General features: G+C 49.8%; 2 protein-coding genes across 2 annotated transcripts in view; one reads left to right on the top strand and one right to left on the bottom strand.

Annotated features, from left to right (window-relative positions):
* LOC119383952 (mediator of RNA polymerase II transcription subunit 30) overlaps positions 1–14,633 on the bottom strand; it is a gene marked incomplete at its 3' end in the record, with an annotated part of 74,654 nt that extends 60,021 nt beyond the window's left edge. Inside the window, 1 exon segment of the mRNA XM_037652229.2 lies at positions 14,505–14,633. Within this exon segment, the coding sequence (XP_037508157.1) occupies positions 14,505–14,522 (18 nt within the window).
* The window catches only part of LOC119383953 (lysozyme C, milk isozyme), a 41,585-nt gene continuing 37,456 nt past the window's right edge, over positions 14,527–18,655 (top strand). Inside the window, exon 1 of the mRNA XM_037652231.2 lies at positions 14,527–14,686. Coding sequence (XP_037508159.1) covers positions 14,527–14,686 — 160 coding nt within the window. The remainder of the gene's footprint in view (positions 14,687–18,655) is intronic.

The following is an 18,655-nucleotide window of genomic DNA, read 5'->3' as shown; positions in this document are numbered from 1 at the left end:
CACGCAAGGAAAGTGGTAATAATTGTTGGGGATTTATTTCCCAAAACCACGATATGAATATGAGAGACGCCGTAGCGAAGGGCTCCTGAAATTTTGACCATCTGGTATTCTTTAAAGGGACACTAAAGAGAAACAATGAATTGGTTTAGATTGATAAACTGTGCTCGGAGAACTCTTGTGTAGTTTATTTCACCACCATAGGTTTATTATTAGAGGAGAAAACCAAGTTCAAAGTTTCATTTTTAAATTTCGCGCCGAACTTTGTAATTTGTGACGTAAGAGATTTCAAAGAGCGTTTAACGTATTTTGGCGCCTCTGGCTTGACGAAATTTCCGCAAACTCGTTATGTCAAGTCTCTGGCCCCCTCAGAGGACAATGTACGTCGATTTAACCGATTAGGAACTACGTAGGCCCAAGCAGGCGCCGTCAAAAATATGTGACGTCATGGCAAATGGTGCGGGAATTCCAAGGTGGCGTCGCCACCTTTATTTTCTTTTTGCGCGTTTTCTCGCTTATTAAGCGTCTTCTCGCAGCAAGCGTGGTGTTTTTGGTATCGTGGAAGACTACTTTACTAATGCGAGAAAAATCGTTTTGCTCTTTAGCGTCCCTTTAACGTGTGCCGAGATCGCACAGTCCACGGGCATCTAGCATTTTGCCTCCATCGAATGAGACCACCGCGGCCGTGATCGAACCCGCGACCTTCGGGTCAGCAGCGGAGCACCGTAACCGCTACACTGCCGCGGCGGACGCAAGGAAAGTGAGGAAGCTGAAGACAGAACACCCCTGGAAGACGCTCAACTACCATCCACTCGTCCACGTGGTGCGCAACGTGGACCACGTGGATTACGGAAAAACTGGGATCAATGCTTCTTACAATAAATCTGCCGAGAGAACCAAGCCTCTCATCATTACCGGCGACTTCAACATTGATTTATCAAGACCCAGGGGCGTAGGCAGAAATATTTTTCAGGTGGGGGGCACCATGATCTGTAGTGGGGGCAAGGCAGGCAGATGTGGTCGAATTTCAGTTTGTACTGAGTATGCCATGGCAAAAATTTTTTTTTTTTTTGGGGGGGGGGGGGGTCACGGGCACGGTGTGCCCCCACCCCCTCCCCCAGGCTACGCCACTGTCAAGACCCAGCAACGCTTGGTCCTTATAATTCGTGAAAGACGGCTCGGATGTGGACAGAGCATCAAAAGACCTCGCTGCCACGTCCGGGACAGGAGTCATCATAGATCATCTCATCGTTAGAGGCATCCATGATTTCCACCAGCTCTACTATACATCACACTTCACTGCACTTAGACTCCTCGTAGCCGCTATCACGAACAGATATCCGATTAACAAGTCCGGTCCAGCTGCTGGGGCTCACTGATCACGGTGATGATGACCTTGTTCAAGAACTGTCAAGAACCCCTTCCACACATGCACACGGGTTCGTGAAACGTGCGTGCGTTCTTCGTCAGAACGGACATGTATAAACATAACCACTGTAACAACTGCAACTGTGACTAACTTACGTGCAGTGCACCTGCGCGTGCCACTCGGCTGTGTATATATCTAGGCAAACTTCCCTCTGAATGAAGCTTAGTTGCGAGTAACGCCTGTTCTGCGCATCTGTGTTCCTTCTTTGTTTTGTTAGGATTCGCGCTATCCAGAATTGAAGAATATAAGCACTACATTACAGCTTACCGCGTCTTGTGTTGGTAACATCCATGTTGCTGTTGGCTTCGTTACGCAACTGTAAACAACTGGTTATATAATACATATGCGACTATTCGACTTCAACATTTCTCTAGCGTCATTCCGTAACGTTTCGCTCAATGTGAAAAATTACGCCACAGTCACCATCCCGCGCATGCTTCGCATGACATCGATTCCCACGGTGCGTGGGATCTGCCGAATTTTTATTCACATACACATAATATAGCCACAGTTTTCTATACACCGTGACACCGCACAGTGAGAGTCGACGACAAAGCTAGGTCCTAAGGTCCATAATGTGTACGTTGAAGTCGCCGACTAGGATAAAGGGTTTGTGCTTGCGGGTGTTTTACATTGTTTTGTCTCAATTCTGATTGACATTAGACTATTGTTAAACCTATTGTTAAAACCACGCATATTCACGAAGTGAATCATGACCAGTGGTCGAGTAGGTGTGTAAGCACGGATGCCGACATGCGGATGGACGCACATGCCTCGGCCAGTGGTTCACTTCTAATATGAACAAAACAAAATGTGTTGCGAATTGCATCACGAATTACATGTGGGATATGTTTCAGCAGTGCATGAATGCGTAATTCATGCAAAATAAGTGATTAAGCTGTTAAAACATAAATGGTTTTCGTTTATGTTTGAACGCACATGAACGGAACTATTGTTACGTGAGTTACGTGAGTGACGATTCGCTTTTACAAGTCGCTATTCACAAGATGTATTCGCAAGAGCGGCTGCATCGCTGACCAGTCCGGCTCCGAGCTCGAGCAGCTAGCGACCTTCGTCCTCTTCGTCGGGCGCACACGCGCGTCGACAATATGAATTCCGGCAGCCTACATGTAGCATAACCCCCGGCGGCAAAGGCGCCGTCTCGGCGCATCTAGACGTCAACGTCATTGGGCGAGTGGTACTGCTTCAGGCGTGCGACGTGTACGATGTCGCTGGCATGCGGGGTGGATGAAGACGACGGGGCAGCAGGAGCGATTTCATAGGTGACGGGAGTCACCGCACGAAGCACTCGGTATGGCCCTGTGTACCGAGAGAGCAGTTTGTCGGACAGGCCAACGTGCCGGGTCGGAGACCACAGCAGAACCAAAGAACCGGGCGAAAAGTGTACGTCGCGGTGTCGTTGATCATACCGACGGCGTTGGTTCTCTTGGGAGGTCAGAAGGCGAGTACGAGCCACTGACCTCCATTAAAAAGGCTGGACGGCGCATCCCCGCTCTGCGAGGCGGGCGCTTGTGAAGCCACCGGAAGGTGCCCTGTTTGTCCCGGAAGCCGGCGTCTTCTGTGCGTCTCAGTCGCGCAATTCAAATATTCTCGATTGCCAGCTGTTGTTATGATCGTTTTTATTTTTTATTTTTTCAAACTCTGCGATTACGCCTCACTTTAGACGCCGACGAACGCTACACGAAAGATGACAGACGCCGTGCCGACACCGTCCGAATACGGCGGAGTGCTGCAACGTACAAAATGCGTAAAAAGTAATGCAACTTGGAGGTACTTACGCGTGAAATGTCTTGCCTGACGACTTTTCCGGTCGATTCATACAGTTTACTGCGCTACAGGCAGGTATTTCTTTAAAAAAAGAAGAGAAAAGCTCTTTTCCGGGACAAAAACGGCGGCTTCCGGTGGCTTCACGCCCGCGTGCGCGATGCGCCATCCAGCTCCTCCTAGTGGAGATCAGTGGTACGAGCGGCTTCGCGTGCATGAGCGGCCCGGCTGATAGCGTCCAGGGCGTATTCAGTGGTCGGAGCTGCTGGCAACGGAATGACTGTATCGAGGGGCAATGTGGGTTCGCGGCCGAACAGCAGGAAAAATGGGGAGTAACCAGCCGTGTCATGGCGCGAGGAATTGTAGGCAAATGTCACGTACGGTAGAGCAAGGTCCCAGTCGGAGTGGTCTGAGGAAACATACTTTGAAAGCATGTCGGTTAGGGTTCGGTTCAGACGCTCCGTGAGGCCATTCGTTTGCGGATGGTACGACGTAGTGAGCTTATGCCGCGTTTCACATGAACGCAGGATGTCCGCTATGACTCTCGATAGAAATGTGCGGCCACGGTCCGTGAGCAGCTGGCGTGGAGCACCGTGTTGCAAGATCACGTCGCGCAGAAGGAAATCGGCGACATCTGTGGCGCAGCTTGTAGGAAGAGCTCGTGTGATGGCGTAGCGTGTGGCGTAGTCTGTGGCCACAGCTATCCACCTGTTGCCAGCAGAAGACAGGGGAAAAGGGCCGAGTAGGTCCAAGCCGACGCGAAAGAAGGGTTCGGACGAAATGTCGAGGGGTTGAAGGCACCCAGCCGGAAGCGTCGACGGTGTTTTGCGGCGTTGACATTTCTCACACGCCGCGACGTATCGTCTGACGGAGCGTGCGAGACCTGGCCAATAGAAGCGACGGCGGATTCGGTCGTATGTGCGAGACACACCAAGGTGACCGGCAGTTGGAACGTCGTGAAGTTCGTGGAGTACAATCGAGCGGAGGTGTTTGGGTACAACAAGCAGCAGGGATGGTCCGTCTGGATGAAAGTTGTGGCGGTATAGTGTACCATTCTGGAGTACGAACGAGTGATGAGATCGGTCCGAAGGTGAGGATTCAAGGCACTCGATGATAGCCCGTAAGGATGCATCACTGCGTTGCTCGTCGGCTATGTGGGTCAGTTGGGAAACGGTGCACACGCAAGCGTCGCTGTCAGGGACGGTGCGCGACTCGCTAACCGGATAGCGAGATAGGCAGTCGGCGTCTTGATGCAGGCGTCCAGACTTGTACGTCACTGCAAAAGTGTACTCTTGCAGTCGCAGAGCCCAGCGACCAAGTCGACCTGTGGGATCCCTTAATGATGAAAGCCAGCAGAGCGCGTGGTGGTCGGTGACTACGGAGAAGTGAGTGCCATATAAATATGGACGGAACTTGGAGACCGCCCAGACAAGAGCAAGGCATTCTCGTTCGGTGATCGAATAGTTGCGCTCCGCAGGTGTAAGGAGGCGACTAGCGTAGGCGATAACGCGGTCGTGCCCCTGCTGACGTTGGGCGAGGACGGCTCCGATCCCGTGACCACTGGCATCAGTTCGGACCTCAGTCGGAGCGGATGGGTCAAAGTGGGCCAATATAGGTGGCGTCGTCAAAATTGTAATGAGGTGAGAGAAGGCGGCAGCTTGAGTGGATCCCCACGAAAATGGGACGTCTTTCTTTAGAAGATCAGTAAGTGGTCGAGCGATTGCTGCAAAGTCTTTCACGAACCGCCGGAAATAGGAACAGAGTCCCACAAAACTCCGAACATCTTTTGCGGATTGGGGTACTGGAAAACTGGTGACGGCACGAATTTTCTCAGGGTCCGGCCGCACACCAGAAGCATCAACGAGGTGGCCCAACACTGTAATCTGTTGGCGGCCGAAGTGACACTTCGACGAGTTCAACTGGAGGCCAGCATTGCGGAAGACGTCGAGAATAGCCGACAGACGCTCAAGGTGGGTCTCAAATGTAGGTGAAAATACGAGGACGTCGTCTAGGTAACAAAGGCATGTTGACCATTTGAACCCTTGTAGCAGAGAGTCCATCATGCGCTCGAACGTGGCTGGGGCGTTGCATAGACCGAAGGGCATAACCTTGAATTGGTACAGGCCATCGGGAGTGACGAAGGCGGTCTTTTCTTGGTCTTTCTCGTCCACGGCAATCTGCCAATAACCGGAGTGAAGGTCTATGGATGAAAAGTAGCGTGCGCCATGGAGACAATCGAGAGCGTCATCAATGCGGGGCAAAGGATACACGTCCTTTTTCGTAATTCGATTTAGATGCCGGTAATCGATGCAGAAACGCCACGTGTTGTCTTTCTTTTTAACCAGGAAGACGGGTGACGCCCAAGGGCTCGATGAGGGCTCAATAATGCCTTTAGCTAACATCTTGTTTACTTCTTCTTGAATAATCTGGCGCTCCGATACGGACACCCGATACGGTCGACGGTGAATGGGAACAGCATCACCTGTGTTGATACGGTGCTGCACAAGAGAAAGTTTGGCCGAGTGGTCGATTGTTAAGGTCGAAGATCTCGCGGTAAGAAGCCAAAAGGCGGATGAGGGCGGCTGATTGCGCTGGGGGGAGGTCTGGGGCAATCATGGGGCGTAATGCCATGTCGAGGCTAGTGGCATCGGGTGGGCGACAAGGAAGATTGGAGCATACGTCTGCTGCAAAAGAGGTGACGTGGTCATCGGCTAAGGACCGCAACGTGGCGATTAAGATGCCTTGAGGGAGGACTTGCTTCGTGAAGCCGAAATTTATGACGGGGAGATGTACCCGGTTAGCGGCTATAGTTATGACGCAGTGAGGCACAGTGATGTCACGTGCCAGAAGTACATCAGTAATCGGCGTGACGACGTAGTGCCCATCCAACACGGATGAAGTCGTTGTGAATTCGGCGAATGTTAGGGCTTTAGGCGGTAGGCGGATGAAATCCGTGGTGCAGAGGCTGTGTGGAAGGTCGGGGTGAATATCTGGCTGAAGAGGAAGGTCCAAGCAAAGAGTACCAGCGGAACAGTCTATCAGGGCAGAATGGGTCGATAGAAAGTCCATCCCTAGGATGAGGTCATGAGGACAATTATGGAGCACCGTGAATAGGACAGGAACGTAACGGTCGGCGATGCTTATACGAGCTGTACACATTCCAATGACAGGAACAGTTCCGCCATCGGCGACGCGTACAGCTTTTGTAGTAGCAGGCGTGAGGACTTTTTTCAGTCGGCGACAAAGACGAGCACTGATTATGGACACGTGAGCTCCAGTATCGACTAGAGCCGTCAAAGAAATACCGTCCACATGCACATCGATTAGGTTCTTGTTCGTAGGAAGCGTCAACGGAGGATTTGGTTCAGAAGGAGATGATGCAGCACTACCTCCAGGAGCTGCACGATCGAGTTTTCCGTCGGGTACGATGCAAAGTTGGGCGGCGAGGGGTGGCGGCGTGGTTGGGGCGACGGGGAACGACGGCGTTGAGGGGACGGTGAACGAGCAGGGGGGCGGCTGTTAGGTGTGTCACAAGTAGGGTCTGTACGGCTGGGCGAATACCGGCGAAGATCTTCATATGGGCGGGAAGGCGAGAAAAATTGGGTCCTATATGGCGGCGTCCAAGTGGCGCGGCAGTAGCGGGAGACATGACCAACGCGGTGGCACCGGAAGCAGATGGGTCTGTCGTCGGGAGTTCGCCATTCCGCTGGGTTGCGAGATCGTGGAGGAACGAATGGGTCACTTCGAGATGCATTCATGGGCATTGGTCGGGACGAGGGGCGAGAGACGGGGCAGGCGACAGGGAACCCGAGGTTGGCGAATTCTTGTCGTACGACCGCCTGAATAACGGAGACCGCGGGGGTTGGTTGTATAGTGGCATGGTCGAATGGAGAGGGCTGGAACGGCGCTGGACTTGCCGCTTTAAGTTCCCGTCGAACGATACGCGTTACACTCTGCTCAAAGGGCGGTGTAGCGGCGGAATCGGAGCAGGTGGACGTGGCAGCCGTGTTTGGCAACCGAGAAAATTGAGGGTGCACACGACGGCTTTTGGCCGTTTCGAAACGGCGGCATTCTTGAATGATGCGGTCGATAGTCGAGACGTTGGTGTAGACCAGCAAATGGAAAGCGTCGTCCGCGATGCCTTTCAAAACGTGACCCACTTTGTCAGCTTCGGGCATTGCCTCGTCCACTTTCCGGCAAAGAGCAAGCACTTCTTGTATGTAGGAGACATACGACTCAGTAGGCGACTGGACACGGGTAGCGAGCTCTTGTCGTGCAGCTGCGTGGCGACCGGTCAGGTTCCCAAAGATGTCACGTAGCTTCTCCTTGAACGTGTCCCAGCTGGTGAGCTCGGTCTCATGTGTTTCGTACCAGATGCGCGGGGTTCCGTCCAAGTAGAAGAGAACGTTAGCGAGCATCATGGTAGGGTCCCACCGGTGAGTTTGACTGACCCGTTCATACAGGCGAAGCCAGTAGTCGACGTCGAGGCCAGGTTGCGCGGAGAATGTCCCGGGATCGCGGGGGGTGGGGACCGCGACAAAGGTTGTCATAGGAGCCGCAGATGGAGATGGGGACGGGTTGTCATTGGAAGCCATGGCGACAGGCTGGATGACGCGGCCACTGCGGAGCTGCGTGGTGAGGACGGGGAACGTTCCACCTCCACCAAATATGTTACGTGAGTTACGTGAGTGACGAGTCGCTTTTACAAGTCGCTATTCACAAGATGTATTCGCAGGAGCGGCTGCAGCGCTGACCAGTCCGGCTCCGAGCTCGAGCAGCTAGCGACCTTCGTCCTCTTCGTCGGGCGCACACGCGCGTCGACAATATGAATTCCGGCAGCCTACATGTAGCACTATTTTTATTACTTGACCTGATTTCAGTCAGAACTGACCGAATACGATCTTTATGGGCCGCTTGATGGAGTTAGTTTGAAAGTGTAAATTAGCTTAAGTTGCGTGTGCCACGTAGAAAAATCGGAGAAGTTACACATGTGTCACGTGCTTTCTCGTGTCACTGCAACGAATTTGTTGGTAAGAGAATCTTCATATAATGACAACGTACTAGTTCGTCGTTTTTCGCAAAGTACTATATGCACGTGACGAGAGCCTGGGCGAGCTTCTTTATTAGTTTGTACTTTCTGAGGGCATGATTGACAAAGGCGCGTTTTAAGGGGAGGAGTTCGGCATTTTTTCTTAGTGCCTGTTGACACCTTGCCTTTTCTCTCTCGACGCGATCGTTGGAACTTGTGGATTAGATTTTCCCTTCTCTGTTAACCTCCTGCTTCATCTTTAAGCCCGATACCTGTTAGCAGAATGATCGAAAAGTTCTCTATATCACGTCACTTGCGCCTGGTTAATTTTAACATGCTCGCTCTCTGTTGCCGTACAGTGCTATCGAGTTTTCGTCTTTTCAGGCCATCCCCTATAAGGTATTAATGCATATAACAAAATTCTCTTTTTCCTATTTTCTTGCATGTCGTAATTTCCCTATAGAGGTTTAGAAACAAGCACTACGCCAACTAAATTATGACTTCTCTACTGATGGGGTTACTTGCTTTTTTTCGTATGCATACAGATATATGTGAAACTATTTTAGTTTCTCTCTTTTCTTTGGGGACTTTAAGGAACGAAAGGTCGCACAACTTATTAAGGCAGTCTTGAACTTCTGTGAATGTCTCTGTGTTGGCATCGTCAACAAATCGCATCGCGGGGCGCCCGAGCCGTTTCGGCCAGTCATCGTCGCGCCATATGTGGACGCCACGCCCGTGCGCTCTTTACGTACCTGCTTTTAAGCTGTGCAATTATTTGTGTAGCTCGGGCGTACATTTAGGCATTTCTCATTTAAATAAGCACCTGATTTTAACCTTTGCCATTGTTATTTCGTGCAGCGTTTGAACACAAGTTTCCACTGCCTGTATTTTGTTTCATTACTCAGTTCTCAAATACTGTTCTATCAAATTGGAATATATTATGGGAGCACTGTTTGTGGAGCTGATTTCTTGTTGATTGTCACTTTTGCGCATTTAGTGCGTGTGAACAAACAGCTGTGCATGAACATTTGAGATAAACCTTTGTAGCCAGTGAGCTGAAATATAAGTTCATGCTCTCTTACTACTCGAGTCATCTCACTTTTACACAGCAGTCTGCATATGAGCATATTACAATATCTTCACACATCCTTTTCCTGCTGTGAACACTGGTCCCACGAGATCTGCGTGTTTTAGATGCGAAATATCTTATGGCGGAGTTCAATCCGGTGGTGGTGGTGATGTGCGGCGTGACCACCGTTACTGCGCATGCGCATGCTCCTCCCCCTCCTCTCCTACGCTCCCAACCTCTCGCGCGCCTCATTCTCTCCTGCGCAACGCCGCGATGAGCGCCAGCGCATGCGCGTCCCCTCTCCCTCTCTCTCCTCTCCTACGCTCCCCCCCCCCTCTCGCACGCTTTTCGACCGCTTTCCCCGCTCGCCCTGTGGGAATTAACGGCCAGGCTAGAGGGAAGACACGACGCGCATAGCGTTCCTCTTCGCGTTCCACGACGCGAGGTCGGTAGCATGCCCAACGAACGCCAACGGAACGCGATCGTGCAAGTGCTCCGGTGGTGTAATTTCATGGCCGTTCTTGTACTTTCACTTGTGAGATAATAAAAATATTTTCGCTGTACTTGTGTTTAATGCGAGGTTTGTTGAAAAGGAAGAGGCACTATCTTCTGCAGCCCTTGCGGTGCACGGCTCAGCGCCTTGAGGGGTAGGGGATGGGGAAAAGCAGAAAAGTAGAAAGAAATAGAAAAGGAACTGATGGGAGGTCGACAGGGGCGACAGAAGGAGAATAAGTGATAGGAAAGATGGGGGGAGCGGTTAGAGAAGTTCGTGGACGAGGCCCCAATCGGCGAGCGGTCTTCAGCGCGTGGACATCGGGGACGAGACGTGGTGCCCCCCGCATCATTACCTGCCGGCAGCCGCTCGTTTTCCTCCACCGAATATGTACCAGAAAGAGAGTGCATATTCGGGGGAGGGGAACGAGAAAACTAGGAGCATGGGAAAGGGAAACATTGTGAGTAAGGACAAGGGGCATGAAAGAAAGAAAATGGGCATCACAATCCGAATTGTAGAAGGTTTCTATCCCTACTTTAGAAGGCTTGCGGTGTTCGTTGAGTATCTCCTTAGAAGAAGGGATTTTTGGGACCTTTTAAAAACAGGATTGTAGAACCTCTTCAAATGTTATACCGGCCGGACATTAGCGGAGAGATACGACCGATACAGTGAAATGAACGGATTTTAAGCAGAATTTTGTAGTGAAATGCCAAGCCACCATGATGCAACCGCCACCAACCTGCTCTCCATCGAAAAGCTTAGGAAACATCCTGTTCTTATTAGTTTATGTGGGTTGCGTGACCCCGGCAGCGAGAGCCCGGCCGAGTTTGCAACCATCAAGTCTTTTCGAGCGTGATAAGGTTTTCGAGACAAAGCCGAAAGGTGATTTCCGACGACAGTGAGTTTCTTAGCCGGCCGCGATTGCGATAGCGCACGATACGATATAATAATCTAGGCTACGTGTATGTGTGTATGAGGGGAGGGGGAGAAAACGCCCATATACCGCCCCTTCTCCCAGGCTACGCCTCTGCATTGAGTAGTATTTTGTTGATATGAGAGCGTACGGTAATGGTCCTGTAATTTAATCATTTTAAATGCGAAGCATTTCTTAGCGAACTTCTGCGACTTTGAGCGTATCTATCTATCTGTCTATCTATCTATCTAGACGCCTACGACTTTGAGCTCTCCTGGCCGTTTCGTTAATGGGATGTATACCAAAATTGATACGACATAAGATGACCGTATTACGAACATAAATGACAGGTCACAACATGAAAACCACGATATGCATATCATTAACAGCATGATTTACATGCCACGGTCTTGGGGCTCTTGCAGCCGTTACGTTAATTTGATATATACCAAAATTGGTATGGCATGACAATAGTGTATGACGAACACAACTGACGGGTCCTAATCTGAAAGTCACGACAATCATGCCATGTACAGCATAATTTACATTACATGGTCTCGGAGCGCTCGTGGTGGTTTAAATGAATAGACACCTACGAAAACAGGTATGATGAGACATTTCTGTATGACGAACATAACTGACACATCGTAACATGAAAATCATGATATGCAAGTCATGTACGACATGATTTACATGCCACGCTCATGGTACCCTGGCGGCTATTTCGCTCGCTTGATATGCACCAAAATTGGTATTGCGCGACGAGACTGTATGATGAACGTAAATCAGAGGTAGTAACGTGAAAATCATGACATGCAAGTCATGTACGACATGATTTACGTGCCACGCTCATGCTGCCCTCGCGGCCATTTCGCTCGCTTGATATACACCAAGGTTGCTATTGCATGACGAGATTGTATGATGAACGTAAATCAGAGGTGGTAACGTGACAATCATGACATGCAAGTCATGTACGACATGATTTACATGCCACGCTCATGGTGCCCTCGCGGCCATTTCGCTTGCTTGATATACACCAAAATTGGTATTGCGCGACGAGACTGCATGATGAACGTAAATCAGAAGTGATAACGTGAAAATCATGACATGGAAGTCATGTGCGACATGATTTACATGTCACGCTCATGGTGCCCTCGCGGCCATTTCGCTCGCTTGATATACGCCAAAGTTGGTATTGCGTGATGAGACTGTATGATGAACGGAAATCAGAGGTGGTAACGTGAAAATCCTGACAAGTCATAGATCACATGATTTACATGCCACGCTCATGTTGCCCTCACGGCCATTTCGCTCGCTTGATATACACCAAAATTTGTATTGCGCGACGAGACTGTATGATGAATGTAAATCAGAGGTGGTAACGTGAAAATCGTGACATGCAAGTCATGTACGACATGACTTACATGCCACGCTCATTGTCCGATCGCTGCTGTTTCGCTCGCGTGATATGCATCAAAATTGGTATTGCGCAACGCGACTGCATGATGAACTTAAATCAGAGGTGGAAACTTAAAAATCATGAATGCAAGTCATGTACGACATGATTTACATGCTACGCTAATGGTGCCCTCGGGGGGCATTTCTCTCGATGATATACACCAAAATTAGTATGGCGCGACGGGACTGTATAGCCAACATAAATGAGAGGTGGTGACATGGATATCATAACATGCATGCCATGTACGACATGATTTGTATGACGCTGTCATAGTGTGCTTCCGGCCGTTTTTAACTGATATATACCAAAACTGGTATAATATGACACTAGTGCGTCATGAACATAAATGACATGCTATGCATTGTATATACCAGAATATACGTTCCATTAGCATGGCATATACCGGATTGTATTGCATGCATGCATGTCAAACATGCGATATATAGTGAACTAGATGTCATGGCATGAATGACTTCACTTGTCTCAAAGACAAACAAGGCGATGTAGCAGCTCTCTGCCGGCTGCTTCGCATTACATCGATTCCCACAGTGCGTGGAATCTGTCGTATTTTTTTGTCTCATTTTTTATGCAGCGGATATCGACATATAAAACTCTTTCATCCATTGGTCATATTTCTGTCTTCCAGACTGGTCGAAAAACTTAGCGATTATTTTTTTTACTCTGGTCCAAAGTCTTGAACTATTTTTATAGGGCTGTTGTCTGACCCACTTTGTTTACGTGAAGGTAGATGCCGAATATCCTCCTCTAAACCTATTGGTTCTGCTTTGGTCTTGCTTCATTGGTTCTGCTTTAAGTGGTTTTGCAAATTGGTTCTGCTTTATGTTTTATGTGTACCTAAGGCTTTTAGTCGGTGAAAGAACAGCATAAAGGAAACACTGAAGGAATACGCGGGAAATCTTCTGAGAAAAAGTGACCTAAGGCAAAAAAAAAAAAAAAATGAAAATTTCACTGTGCCCCTAATATTTTTTCACATTTCCTCAACATATACTCTTCTTTGATTATTAGTTTTTTTTGTCTGAGAACCATGCTATAACTGGCATATATAGTTTTTGAGCGTTTATAGTCGTGATAAGTGTTGAATCCAAACAACACTGACAATTAAATAAACGCGGATGGTTTCCTGTCGCCTTTATCTTGTACAGCAGTTATTCGCGGCTCCTTAAATTGCACAAATGCTGCCTTCACTACAATGTCACGGCCAGAGTCCTAGTCGGTTTCAAGATGCTGCTTCTTTTGCACCGAATAACACGTTTATTACAAAATGCTGCTGACTTCTCAGCAAACGTTTTTTTTTGTTTTTTTTGTTCTTAATGAAGTGGCCTAGAAAACCAATCGGTGGTGAACGGGTAGCTATTCAAACGTGAGGGTGATCGACGGCATTATTTTGAACGCTGGAACGTCATTTAAGTCATGAGGATGAGGGAGGAAAGCCATGAACGACAGAATTTGTCCATCTGAAGTTTTAGTGCTATGAGAAGTTACGAATGGGCCTTTAATTATGACCATAGGCATGCGCAGGGTTCCCCTTCAGGGGGGGGGGGGGCAAAGGTTTATCGCGGCGCCCCCCTCCCTAATAAGTCAATGTATGGGGCATATTCTGCGCCCCCCTCTTCTTAGGTTCCTGGGGGGGGGGGCGCCCCCCTGTCCCCCTTCTGCGCACGCCTATGATTGTGACAAAACACAAAGGACCCGCTGCTTCACAATGACTGCACTTTCATATAATCTATAAACCGGCACTTAACCCTTTCTTTTTGGTTTTTACTTTTGTTTATTTTTTTGCGCGCTTGTAAACGCAGGCGCCATAACATTCAGTACTTGTGTAATGACGTAAGAGCACGCTAAGTAAACCTGACACTCTTTCCCTGCGGCTCTTTTGTCAGAGTTTATTTTCTCTCGTTGCTTGAGCCCGCAGACGCACGGGCGTTCATGGCTTGCCGAGGACTTTTTTTATTGTTCTTGCCATTCGTCGGCTGCCAGCGAACGAGCGTGTTTGATCAGCCGATCTCCCCGTGCCGCCCAGTCACGGCGGCAGCGCATGCGCACTACTTTCCGAAAACGCATTACAGAGAACATAATCGGGCAAGGCGTTTCCGACTATTCACTACACAAACAGCAGCAGAGGCCGTGTATCTATATTTATATGCAAAACATTCGCTTCTTGGGACGCGCACTTTGTGAGGCCTTTGGACGTCTCTCTCGTAGCAACAAGTAGACGATGTTTGGCGATGCGATGTAAGCGCTGGCCCGTTCGGCGTGCCAGCGGTGTTCCTGTAGCTGCGAGGATACAGAGTATAACAAGTGCCGCTTACATGCATTCGTCGACGCATCCAAATGCCGGCACCGAAGACGTCCGCCGTACTGCTCGCTGTCGTCTGCGTGGCGTGCTGTCTGCTCGCCGCCGTTCAGGAGGCCGCTTGCAGAAGGGTCCACAGGTGCTTCCTGGCTCGAAAGCTTCGTGAGGCCGGATTTGACCGCTACCACATTTTACACTGTGAGTATACGCACACTTTTGAGCACATCTCCCTTCGTCTGGGCGGTGGCTTTTGCGCCGAAATATATCGCAAGAAAAGCGATGGAGATTTCGTTCGGCGTGACAGCCGCAAACAACGCACTGTCTGCGTGTTGTCTGTAAAGCGTATATGCGTTTTGGCTGCGGCAACCACCTTCTATTCTTTCTTGCTGGGCAGACGACTTCAGCTCGTGCTCGCATGTGCGCTGTTGCAACTCCCGTTTGCTTTCTACAAGCGCGTTCGATAAATATCTGCCACACAGTTCTTGTCGGTGTTAAACTATGACATTTGGGCGTGACAGGGTGTGATAGCGCCGCGACGAAGCTTTATGCAGGTGGCGTATTGAGAATCAAGTCAGCTCGCAGACTTTTCTGCCGGCACAACGACGGCAACAGCTCTGCGGGGGTGTCGAGTGACGGCTGCAGACGGCTTAATCGTAAGCGTATAGAAGAACAATATGTGCGGCCTGGGCGACAAGTTGTGAAGCTAGACAAAACAAAGTACCGTCAACTAAGAATAGGCGTTATCAGGGATGATCTGGCAACTGTGTATATGACATGTCTTATCATGCATACACCCCTTTCCTGTCATAATAAATTGGCGAAATTTCTGGACCACATGAATCCCACTTGGGGGGCACCATAACTGAGCAAGATTGAAACTGCTGTAATATCTTGCACACCCCCCGGTCAGCTGCTGGTGAGCGCAGGTTCGAGATTTTACGAATTGCATATACTACACGAGTGGGAAGAAAATGAAGAAATGTACGTACTTGGTATCAAGATGCATTGTTGTCGTATTCGTATAGTACTTAGTCGTTTCACGAAAACTTCATTCGCATGTTGCGGACTGTCGCTGTTGTTCCTTCAATAAAATAGCTCACACGCAGTGCTGGGCAGTATCAAAGATACATGTAACTTAGATACTATCTTGGATACTCTTTGGGTATGTTGTATCTTTGGGTATCTTTGGGTATCGCGATACGTCTCGCAAAACGTGCATCAGTATCTGTATTTCCGATACATTAAATAATGTATCGTGTAACGTTTATAGCTTCACCACCGTGTGGAGCTATAAACGTTGGCTGAACCCCGCTTCTCAAGCTGATACTGCTGCCACTAAGGTAATTGCAGTGACATTATTCTATCTTTCCGCCAAAGTCCGCTAGCCAGGTCAGGCGATGAGGTCTGCGCGTTTCTATTGGTGAAGCAGAGTCACGTGATGGCCATGACGCCATCACGGCAAATACAGGCACGCGAACGCCCACGCCCAGCCGACCTTTCGCTTTCACGATTTTTTGCGCTTTTTATTCGCGTCAGGGCCATGACACTTGCACTGTGCTGTGCCGCGTACTCCAATGCGTGCGGTGTCTTTCGCGCAAATCCTGATGCCGTTATGTGTCGCTACCAAAGTTGCTCTTGCGTGGTGCTTCGTTACGAAGTCTGAAAAATCCTGTCATGGGGCTGCTGTGAGTCCCATGCCTTTTAGAGAACAGCGATTTGAAGGATCTCGTGGATGTACGTTTGACTTACATGCGGTGAGATTGTCTTATATGCCAATAAGATTATGAGTATAGCACCACCGGTACCGATGCTACATCGAATGGAACAAGCGTTTACCTAAGAGAAGATATCTTGGTGTACCGTATCTTTTTCTTCCCGCTATCTTTATTCAAAAAGGAAACATTGTTGTATCAGATGCTTCGCTTTTCTCATGAGCGCCCGAACGAGCCGTTTCAGGTAATTTTCCATAGGCATTGCATTTTCTATTGTCTTACTTCAACAGGTAAGTTGACGATACTTCATACTTAATTGTCATAGCTATTAGGGGTACCACCTGTATAGTGTTCCTATACTTATTCACTGTGAATGTTTGATACGAAAACGGCTTTCTATTTTGCTTTTCTGTTTCCCTTCTTCTGGCCTCCATAAATATTTTGCTGAGAAGTGAAAATGAAATATAAAAAGTCATTGAAGTTTTATACGACATCTGTACACACGATGCGCAGCAAAAAATGTTGCTACCACCTCTGTTGTTGTTTTTCACCTGTCCGGTCATTCGGCATTGCTTAAACGGTAATACTATAACGGACAATGTAAAACTCCACGCAGATATCTATGCCATCGTGCGGAGGCTTATTGCTGAAGTTCTTGTAATTAGATAAGAACCCGCTAGCTTGTCGGCAAGCAGAGCAGAGGCTGCCACTAATTACAAAAGCGACAAGGAAATACCACCGACAGTGCAGTGTATAAAGAGCTGTCATATAAAGTATTGAAAGCAACGCCAATGAGTTGTTTCGGAATGGAACGAATATACTGCGCCACGTGCGTTTCTTATTATCAGTTTTGCTGTATTCGTTTTTCGCCCACAAAGACTGTCAGTTACGCTCAGCGCAAACCGCGCCTCATTGTGCGAGATGCTTCGCGATTATTGTAGAGCGTTTTGTTTAGATTGCACGCAAGACGCGAACACTCGAGCTTATTCTAGAACTTGCGCGACAACCAGCGATAACGCTGGAATATTTGATGGCACATGTATAAATGCCGACGCGCTTCACCGCTTGTCAGTTGATCGACGGTCGACGCTCTGTTCGCCGCTATCAGTGTATTGCTGTAGCTTGACTTTGAGTTTCCCGGCCACAAGTTCGGCCTAATAGAGAGTTTCATCTCAGACGTGCTGACCGCTGCCTTCGTCGACGTCACGACCACGCGACATCTGGTGGAGGTGCTGTTCGTTCATGTTCCGGACGCCCCCGTCAAGCCGTGAACCCAGCCCACAGCGTGGATAAGACATCGATGCCAACCACGACCAGCGAGCTAGCCGTAGGCAACATGGTCTAGCACCGGAGTACGGGCCTCTACCCTACAAGACTCGGAAGACCAAGGCCAGGACCTCGACTGCGGCACCGATGACAGCCACTGCGCCACCGCCCGCGATCGTGATGCAGCAGCCAAGGGAGCCGCCGATCTTTCGGGGATCATCATGTGAGGACCCAGAAACGTGGCTCGAGTCGTACGAGAGGACGGCGGCCTTCAACAACTGGGACCTCAGCGACAAGTTACGCTACGTGTATTTCGCTTTGGAAGACAGCGCCAGGACGTGGTTCGAGAATAGGGAGTCTACCCTGACAACGTGGGACATCTTCCGGACCAGCTTCCTCGCAGGGTTCACAAGCGTCGTGCGAAGAGAAAGGGCCGCCGCTTTACTGGAGACATGGTTCCAGCTCCCGAACGAAAAACTGACAATCTTCGCGGAAGAAATGACCAGACTCTTCCGCCACACTGACCCTAACATGACCGAGGAGAAGAAGGTCCGCTTCCTCATGCGAGGAGTAAGGCAAGAGATCTTCGCTGGGCTCATGCGGAACCCACCCAAGACAGTCCAGGAATTTGTCTCCGAGGCCACAGCAATCGAGACCACGTTGGAAATGCGCACCCGGCAATACAACCGCCGCTTGATCCAAGACAGCGCAGCGGTTCAAGGTATTGGCTCCGACGATCTGCAGGAGACCATAAGGGCCGTAGTGCGCGAAGAACTTCGTCGAATGTTCCCGTCGTGCCAGGCTCAAGATGCCTCGATCGCAGACATCGTCTGACAGGAAACCCAGCAGTCCCTGGGCGTCCCTGAGTCAGTGCAGCCGCAGCTGCAAGCAATGAGCTATGCTGCTGCAGCCCGACGCAACGTCCCCCCTCCTCGAGCACGTCAAGACGCCGCGCCGCCCAGCAGTTCCGCCGCGAGGCACCACCGCCGCGAGGCACCACCAACGCCATACCGCCCGCCAGCCGGCCAGCGATACACTCCGAGGAAGACCGACGTTTGGCGCGCCCCTGACAACCGCCCGCTCTGCTACCACTGCGGGGAGGCCGGACCACGGAGAAAGAAGTATTTGAGGAGGAGAATCTCTCGGCCGCGGCAGCGCGCGAGGGCGGCGCGATAGCGTCACGGCGAAA

Source organism: Rhipicephalus sanguineus, chromosome 2 (assembly GCF_013339695.2).
Source record: "Rhipicephalus sanguineus isolate Rsan-2018 chromosome 2, BIME_Rsan_1.4, whole genome shotgun sequence".
Taxonomy (NCBI): Eukaryota; Metazoa; Arthropoda; class Arachnida; order Ixodida; family Ixodidae; genus Rhipicephalus; species Rhipicephalus sanguineus.
This window is presented reverse-complemented; position numbering and strand designations above follow the sequence as displayed.